Raw genomic sequence first — 9,653 nt, forward strand, 5'->3', positions numbered from 1 at the left:
TTTCTGGGTTTACCTGTTGGAGTAGTTTGTTATTTTAGCTACTTATGTTCACACTCCTTTTTTGGCTATGAAGCATGTCACAAGGTCCATCATCCAAATTGGTATATGGCAGCAGGCCTTTTTTTGTCTGATGACCAGAAACTACATGTGAAAATAGATTATCATCCCACTCACTTAACCATAAATTACACTAGCTCAGGTAAATGTCACACGAAGAGGTAAAGGGCTCTTGGCTAATCTTCTTCCATCAAATCATTTTCATACATCTGCCACCAGGGCTCTAAAGGCGACCAAAAAAATATCCCATATACTTGTTAAGCTTTGCGCTGTACGGGTTTCGAGTATAGAAAGAGTGAGGACTCGATAGCGTCATGGTTGCACCATAACAGCGAGAATCGATTGTAGCCCACCAGATCAAAAGATATGTCCCATACCGGCGCAACATTTTTATTTCCCTACCGCGGGACCGCATTTTACATTCAAAGTCGTAGGCAGTTCTAAAAGTACTCGCGAGTTAACCATTTTGTTTACACGCAGCCATGTTACCTCACTGTCAACTATCAGTATATCCAAATATTAGGGGCACCGAAAGCAAGGAAAATGTATGGCTTCTGGAGATCAATGATCATGGCGATGAATGACAGATCTCTTGCATGTAGTCATCACGTCTTTGAATAACGTATTAATAGGCCGTTTTTTCCTACAATGTAGAAACCTAATATTCCACAAGTTTCAATGACGGTATTTGTATCAACATTTTAGCTCTTAAACTTGTTTCGAGGGCACGTGCTATAATTAATATAGGCGGCACCTACATTTCAATGGTTGCTACCAATATATATATATATTTTTTAATTCAGAGCAGTATTCCACAAGACAATGAGTCCGTTCTAGCTATCATTAACAGCGAACATGTTTATAGCTGTGACAACTTCAATTGAAAAAGATGGACCTGGTTTCTAGGTCTGGCCCAGAGAGCCTACAAATCTCGTTCTATGGTCTGGCCCAAACTAAACTACTTCTGTCCTTTTACAACCAAAGCGAGATGGAAACTTAGTTGCTATTTTTACAGTGTTTAGCATTATGTACCTGTCCCAACATACTTACATTTTAGTAATTTAGCAGACGCTCTTATCCAGAGTGATTTACAGTTAGTGAGTGCATACATTTTCATACTGGCCCCCCGTGGGGAACGAACCCACAACCCTGGCGTTGCAAGCGCCATGCTCTTACCAACTGAGCTAGAGATCCTCCTATGGGAGGTTACACAATGTATGTAGTCAAACTGTTCCATTGTAAATATTTTAGCGACAAATGGCTAAAAGCTCTTTAATCTATATCAGTGAAGACATGTAGTGTAGGGGTGGATGAGAACCAACTGGAAACTGATATTTGGCAAACATAATCCAGGGTTAGGTAGGTAATACAACAGACTTCAATGGCAGCAACCAAACACCTGATGCTTCCTGAATGCCTTGGTGACAACCCAGCCTGCCACAGAACCCCATTGAGAGTTTTGAATTACAGGGGTGCTGCTGGGCTCTACCAGGACACCGCCAAAAGATTCAGAACATTTCAAATCCTGCCTCAAAACTTCCAACAATAGCCCATCAATACACAATCACATACAGCCAGAGCGTGGGATAGGACTGTGGTGGTACTCTTTATTAAAACATTTAGAAAACCAGTTTGTGAGGGTAGACCCCGTTGGAGAGGCAGAAAGAGGAGCGCAGGTAGCCCTTCAGCTGGGGAACCTTCTTAATGAGGGGCAGCAGCTGAGAGTCTACAGTCTTCTGGTCCTCTTTCCTCTGCTCTGTCAACTGGTACTTCTGTAGCGGGGGAAGAGAAGAGAGAGCGGTAAGAGATAGACTTTAGCTTGTTGCCTACCAATGAAAAGCATGTTCTAGTCACAACCTAGTTTTTTTTTGCCACAACCAAAGAGGAAAGAGTAGTCATCCATTTATTGAACAAAAGACCCCCTCCCAAGTGAAATATTTGAGCAGTCAGTATAAACTGACTGCATTCTCCAAATAACATTCTAAGGAATGAGGGATTAGGATTTATACATGTGTTGCGCATCTAGTACAGGGGTCGGCAACAGGCGGTCCGCAGGCCAAAACCAGTTCGCATGTAAAAATACTAAAATCACCAGGAACCAAGCTAAAAATGTGTTATATTTAGGAAATCTGTTCACCAAGTATTCCCAACAAATACCATTTTTTTTATAAACAAATGTGACTGTCTCAATGTAATCAAGGTATGAAATTGTTATTTTCAAATACAATCTCCTTTTTGGGCTTAATTGTGGTCAATTTGCAGTGTACAAATTATTATCACTATGTTACGACCCGTCGACCATCCGCTCTGACAAATCGGCCCGCATCTGAATCTAGTTGCCTACCCCGATTTAGTATGTGCACACTGCTTGTACGCTACCAGTCCAATGACAACTCAAGTCACCCCTCACTACTACTCCCTCCCACTAGTCTGTAAATCCCAGAAGGGTTTGCAAGTGTGTATAGGTTGTGTATAGGTTGTGTATGTCTAGTAGTGTGGGATTTACCTCTTTCTCTGTGTCAAAGATCTCTCCCTCCTGGTGGCGGGGTCTCCTCAGTCTCTTCTTCTTGAAGTAGGCGTCTGACAGAGTCTTGGGGATCTTCATGCCAGAGATGTCGACCTTGGTTGCTGTAGCGATGACAAACTTTTGGTGTGCCCTGCGAAGGGGGACACGATTCAGGGCCAGGGGACCTAGAGGATGGAGAGAGCAAGAGGGGGATTGAGTTACAACTGAAATGGCAAGAAGAGCATACTTTTCAAAACATCACATCAAGGTAGGATGGATACCTGATGAGGTACTGCAGCTGCACAGACATGAATGTGAAATAAAATCTCACTGGACATTCTGAAATTAACTACTTTATGCAACACTTGTTTTGCCAATTCACCGTGACAAGAATATTTCAAAGAAACCACTGGTTGTTCTTACCAGTTACAAGCAGGAGACCACTAGAGAGCTGCTTCAGGAACACAACACGCTGAAGGGAGAGAGAGAAGAGCCAGTCACTGGATTGCACAGGACATCTACCACATGTACATGCTACAGTAGTGATCACCAACCCTGATCCTGAAACTACAGGATATACAGGCTTTAGTTCCAGCCTAGCGCAAACACACCGGATTCTTTCTTACTGGTAAAACCAAGGGGTAAAGGAATAGTGCCACAGCTGAAACCATCAAACCTTTCTATTAGAATATAGAGCTGATCCATTTATCACCCTCGACTTTGTTACAGTAACAAAACAAAAATAGTACAAACAATTGTACTAGGCCAATGCCAATATAATGTATAGGGAAACGCATTACATAAATCTTTAAACAATCTGTTCATCAACTTGAGTTTAATGAAATCTTCCACTTTACACATTTATGTGCTCCCAATACAATGCTGCAAGTGTCCTCTGGCAATTGAGCCGCACTTCAAAGCTGACACCATAGCAGCAGGACCTGCTGGGTGAATTCAGTGTGTGGGCGCAGTCCTGTGTGTGGGAACTACTGTAGTATGCCAGCAGTATGCCTGTGTGAGGCTTGTATATGTGTGTGTTTCTATGTGTGGGCAAGAGGTGAACTGATTTGTCAGTGTGGGAGTATCAGGCAGCTTATCACATGTAGGGCAAAAAATGGCTGCAGTGCATCAAGGGTGTTTAAATTCATATGCACAGCACACAATCTCTGCAATATTATAGGTTGCAAAATAATTATACAGCGAGTAAGCCTGAGCGTGTGAAAGCAATAGATATTTATGATTGAGAGCAGTGTCATGTGTGGCCATGAGGGTCCTCACCTTCCTGCACTGGCATCCAGTTATCAGGACAAGGACAGTTTAAGGTGGTGTGGCTGGAGTGAGGTTATGGTATGATCCAACTCCATTACACATGAGTGTGTGCGCATGCATGAGTATTAATGCATGCGATCTCACCTTTCCGCGGTGGCGTCCAGTGAGCAGTACAAGCACGGTTCCTGGGGTGATGGTGGCACGCAGGTTCCTCTTGTGCTGGCTGAAGGGCTTCTTCCCATGGTTCTTCAGTTTACGGGCCACATCCTCTGTGGGGTAGTAACGGGGCTTTGGGCAAACATGAGTCAAGGGATCAAACACACGACTTCACAAGTGTATAATTATTGAACGCCACATCTCACTACCAGACCTTACTGTATGTAGTATATCGAACTAATGAAAAGTAAAAATCAGCATTTTTATGTATACAACAGATAAAAGCTGTGTCTCACACCGGCATCTTCATCTGCTGAATGTGGTTGTGAGCTATAAAATCCAGCGATGGTTACAACGATCCATGAGAAACTTTATGCCAACCACAATTTGGGAAACAATGTTTGAGTCTGAGCGAAAGACTCACCATCTTGCGCATCTTGACAACACGAGTGCCTCCATTTTTGTCACCGCCGACAGTCTTGGTGATGGTGGATGGGGTCTTGACCTTCAGCTTCTTCTCAATCTAAAACAAGCAGTCACCGACATCACATGTTGAAGCTTTCAGTACACTACACAAATAAATTATACGACATTAACCATCATCTAGTTTTTAATAAGCCCTGAACCTGTTTGTATTTATTAGGGATCCCCATTAGCTGCTACCAAGGCAGCATGTACTCTTCCTGGGGTCCAAACAAGTCTAACAGTTCCAATCTAGAGAACAAAAGTGACGGCTTCCCCCAGTCTGTGTGCCTCCCCTCTCTCACCTTGGTCTCAGTGGTCTTGGTCTTCCTCTTGTACATGGCCCTGCGGGAATACATGGCGGAGCGGGAGTAGCGACCGATGCCCCTGGCCAGGACAGGGTTCCGGCTGCAGTGAGCCTTCTTGGCCACCTTCTTCTTGTCTCCCTCTGCCATCTGGGGAGAGATGGGGAGCAGAATGGGTTAAACCCATGGATAATTCTACAATAGAGCAATATTTCTAGTATTGAATTACAGGATAGTTGTAACTCCATGGTTGAACATGCATCACTGGTGGATCATGAATGACTAATGCTGGTTAGTTAACTACTTTCAATATGGTGCTGAAACAGAGGGTGACAGGTTAGGAGAGCTAACATTAAACTAGCTAGCTAATTTTCTAACTAAGCACATTGTGGCTTCAGATATTCAAGAACGGGTAACCAAAATGCTTGGCTGTAAACTATGGTCAAATTATTCAAATTACTGAGCAAAACCAGCAGGCCCCATCACTGGGTGATAGTCTGCCACTACACCACTAGCATGCCATGAACATTTAGCTACCTGGATGCACATCTGCAACTTGGTAACATAACAGCACAAATCAAAGTGTGCAGATAGAAACAGACATTTCAACAGCTAAGTTATTTTCACAGAATTGACAAAACACCTTAAATGACTGGAGAAAGAAAACACGCAAGCATGGTCAAATTCCGGCATGACAAGTCGTAGCTAACGTTAAGTTAGCCATGCCATTCACCTTAAGTTAGCAACCAAGCCGGCTAGCCTTTACGTTTTAGTCGTTTTCAGTAATTCTCTACAATATACCATTACACACGGTAAGTCATATTCTCTAATAAAAGTAATTACCGTCGCCAGTAAATATAAATTAGACAAAATCTGAAATCTGCTCAAGAATTACGACGCCTTGAGATATCATGTAGCAGACCGTGGGCATACGCTTACGAAACATAACGCTATTTATTTACAAGTCATCACACATAAAACACAATCATATTCAAACATAAAGACTCTTAAGGACATAACCAATCGCCCCACATATATTGGATGTGATTATTTCGTGCATTTTGTATAGATGAACACCGATTTTATTTATGCAGTAGTGCAGTGAGAAGCCATTCTTACCTTTACTAGGAAAAAAAGACCGACATCCGGGGAAGTTACGTATATAAGCACGTTGCATTTGACGTTGACGCAAACGACGGAAACAAATCTTGGCCCTTGTAGTCCTTTGAGAAACAACTAATTTATCAATAAAATAAAACAATTTATAATCAATAAACATTGTAAATGAAATCCATGAATGCTGTATTTGTCTGATAAGATGAGTAATGTTCATATTTGTAATTTATGGACAAATCTACATTATTTCCAGCACTCATCATCAAGTAATGATGAGTTCAATGTGTCAAATCGGAGGGCCTGTTGTCTGGACCTATGGCAGTCTCTATGGGGGTGCCACAGGGTTCAATTCTTGGGCCGACTCTTTTCTCCGTGTATATCAATGATGTCGCTCTTGCTGCTGGTGACTCTCAGATCCACCTCTACGCAGATGACACCATTTTGTATACATCTGGCCCTTCATTGGACACTGTGTTAACAAACCTCCAAACAAGCTTTAATGCCATACAACACTCCTTCAGTAGCCTCCAACTGCTCTTAAACACTAGTAAAACTAAATGCATGCTCTTCAATCGAACGCTGCTGGCACCCGCCCACCCGACTAGAATCACCACTCTCGACGGGTCTGACCTAGAGTATGTGGACAACTACAAATACCTAGGTGTCTGGTTAGACTGTAAACTCTCCTTCCAGACTCACATTAAGAATCTCCAATCCAAAGTTAAATCTAGAATCGGCTTCCTATTTCGCAACAAAGCCTCCTTCACTCATGCTGCCAAACATGCCCTCGTAAAACTGACTATCCTACCGATCCTTGACTTCGCGATGTCATTTACAAAATAGCCTCCAACACTCTACTCAGCAAATTGGATGTAGTCTATCACAGTGCCATCCGTTTTGTCTCCAAAGCCCCATACACTACCCACCACTGTGACCTGTACGCTCTTGTTGGCTGGTCCTCACTACATGTTCGTCGTCAAACCCACTGGCTCCAGGCCATCTATAAATCCCTGCTAGGCAAATCCCCGCCTTATTTTAGCTCATTGGTCACCATAGCAGCACCCACCCGTAGTCTGCGCTCCAGCAGGTATATCTCACTGGTCATTCCCAAAGCCAACACCTCCTTTGGCCGCCATTCCTTCCAGTTCTCTGCTGCCAATGAATGGAACGAATTGCAAAAATCTCTGAAGCTGGAGACTCTTATCTCCCTCACTAACTTTAAGCATCAGTTGTCAGAGCACCTTACCGATCACTGCACCTGTACACAGCCCATCTGAAATTAGCCCACCCAACTACCTCATCCCTATATTGTTATTTATTTTGCTCTTTTGCACCCCAGTATCTCTATTTGCACATAATCTCTTGCACATCTAGCATTCCAGTGTTAATACTAATTGTAATTATTTTGCACTATAGCCTATTTATTGCCTTACCTCCATAACTTGCTACATTTGCACACACTGTATATATATTTTCTGTTGTATTTTTTGACTTTATGTTTTTTTACCCCATATGTAACTCTGTGTTGTTGTTTTTATCGCACTGCTTTGCTTTATCTTGGCCAGGTCGCAGTTGTAAATGAGAACTTGTTCTCAACTGGCTTACCTGGTTAAATAAAGGTTAAATAAAATAAATAAATAAAAATGATGAGTTGTCTATGAAAATATTTTTTATCTCTATAGTCTCATAGGACCAGTTTCCAGGACCAAGATTACGGTGGCGTTCCAGGTCACCTTCGTTGCAGACACACTGCACATTGTTATATTGATGTGGATCCTGAGATACATTACATGACCAAAAGTATGTGGACACCTGCTCATCAAATATCTCATTCCAAAATCATGGGCATTAATATGGAGTTGGTCCCCCCATTGCTGCTATAACAGCCTCCACTCTTATGGGAAGGCTTTCCACTAGATCTTGGAACATTGCTGCGGGGACTTGCTTCCATTCAGCTACAAGAGCATTAGTGAGATCGGGCGCTGATGTTGGGCAATTAGGCCTGGCTCGCAGTCGGCGTTCCAATTAATCCCAAAGGTGTTTGATGGGGTTGAGGTCAGGGCTCTGTGCAGGCCAGTCAAGTTCTTCCACACCAATCTCGACAAACCATTTCTGTATGGACCTCACTTTGTGCACGGGGGTATTGTCATGCTGAAACAGGAAAGGGCCTTCCCCAAACTCCCGACCCCCCGTCTCAGCCTCCAGTATCTATGCTGCAATAGTCTATGTGCCAGGGGGCTAGGGTCAGTCTGTTATATCTGGTGTTATTCTCCTGTCTTATCTGGTGTCCTGTGTGAATTTAAGTATGCTCCCTCTAATTCTCTCCCTTTCCCTCCCCTCCCGGCGGACCTGAGCCCTAGGACCATGCCTCAGGACTACCTGGCCTGATGACTCCTTGCTGTCCCCAGTCCACCTGGTCGTGCTGCTGCACCAGTTTCAACTCTTCTGCCTGTGACTATGGAACCCTGACCTGTTCACCGGACGTGCTATCTTGTCCCAGACCTGCTGTTTTCAACTCTCTCCCTCTACCACACCTATTTCAACCTCTAAATGCCCAGCTATGAAAAGCCAAGTGACATTTACTCCTGATGTACTGACCTGTTGCAACCACTGTTTGACCCTGCTGGTCATCTATGAACGTTTTAACATCTTGGAGAAAAATCTGGCCTTAATGGCCATGTACTGTTATAATCTCCACCCGGCACAGCCAGAAGGGGACTGGCCACCCCTCAGAGCCTGGTTCCTCTCTAGGTTTCTACCTTTCTAGGGAGTTTTTCCAAGCCACCATGCTTCTACATCTGCATTGCTTGCTGTTTGGGGTTTTAGGCTGGGTTTCTGTATAGCACTTTGTGATGCCTGCTGATGTAAAAATGGCTTTATAAATACATTTGATTGATTGCCACAAAGTTGGAAGTACAGAATCGTCTAGAATGTCATTGTGTGCTGTAGCGTTAATATTTCCCTTCACTGGAACTAAGGGGCCAAGCCCGAACCATGAAAAACAACCCCAGACCATTATTCCTCCTCCACCAAATTTACAGCTGACACTATGCAAACCATTTCTGTATGGACCAGGTAGCCTTCTCTTGGCATCCGCCAAACCCAGATTCGTCCGTTGGACTGCCAGATGGTGAAGCGTGATTCATTACTCCAGAGAACACGTTTCCACTGCTCCAGAGTCGAATGGCGGCAAGCTTTACACCACTTCAGCTGACGCTTGGCATTGCACATGGTGATCTTAGGCTTGTGTGCAGGTGCTTGGCCATGGAAACCCATTTCATGAAGCTTCCTACCAACAGTTATTGTGCTGACGTTGCTTCCAGAGGTAGTTTGGAACTCGGTAGGGAGTGTTGCGACCAAGGACAGACAATTTTTATGCGCTACAGCACTCGGCAGTCCCATTCTGTGAGCTGGTGTGGCCTACCACTTCGCGGCTGAGCCGTTGTTGCTCTTAGATGTTTCCACTTCACAATAACAGCACTTAGTTGTCCGGGGAAGCTCTAGCAGGGCAGAAATTTGACGAACTGACTTGTTGGAAAGGTGGCATCCTATGACGGTGCCTCATTGAAAGTCACTGAGCTTTTCAGTAAGGCCATTCTACCGCCAATGTTTGTCTATGGAGATTGCATTTGACCTCGATTTTATACACCTGTCAGCAACTGTAGTGACTTAAATAGCCAAATCCACTAATTTGAAGGAGTGTCCACATACACAAAAGTATGTAGACTTCAGGCCTCAGACAGTGAAATAGGCCTAGTAACTACTACACGATACTCCATGAA

The 9,653-nt window shown here is 43.7% G+C and overlaps 1 protein-coding gene across 1 annotated transcript; it reads right to left on the reverse strand.

Annotated features, from left to right (window-relative positions):
* Nucleotides 1–1,644: 1,644 nt before the first annotated feature.
* LOC121573194 (60S ribosomal protein L6) lies at nt 1,645–5,893 on the reverse strand. Its single transcript, XM_041885119.1, has 7 exons — nt 5,875–5,893; nt 4,756–4,905; nt 4,413–4,511; nt 3,977–4,120; nt 2,987–3,035; nt 2,564–2,748; nt 1,645–1,829 (listed from the first exon to the last, which is right to left on the reverse strand). The coding sequence occupies exons 2-7, from the start codon at nt 4,903–4,905 to the stop codon at nt 1,677–1,679; spliced, it is 780 nt and encodes a 259-aa protein (XP_041741053.1). The 5' UTR covers nt 5,875–5,893; the 3' UTR covers nt 1,645–1,676.
* Between the last annotated feature and the right edge of the window lie 3,760 nt (nt 5,894–9,653).

This window comes from Coregonus clupeaformis, chromosome 18 (assembly GCF_020615455.1).
Source record: "Coregonus clupeaformis isolate EN_2021a chromosome 18, ASM2061545v1, whole genome shotgun sequence".
In the NCBI taxonomy this organism is placed as follows: Eukaryota; Metazoa; Chordata; class Actinopteri; order Salmoniformes; family Salmonidae; genus Coregonus; species Coregonus clupeaformis.

Excerpts from the sequence above, each read along its gene's own strand:
- LOC121573194 (XM_041885119.1), bottom strand. The coding sequence starts at position 4,905 with ATGGCAGAGGGAGACAAGAAGAAGGTGGCCAAGAAGGCTCACTGCAGC. Across the intron at positions 3,036-3,976 it reads CTGGACGCCACCGCGGAAAG|CGTGTTGTGTTCCTGAAGCA; the intron begins GTGAGATCGCAT and ends CTCTCCCTTCAG. Across the intron at positions 1,830-2,563 it reads TCTTTGACACAGAGAAAGAG|AAGTACCAGTTGACAGAGCA; the intron begins GTAAATCCCACA and ends CCCCCGCTACAG.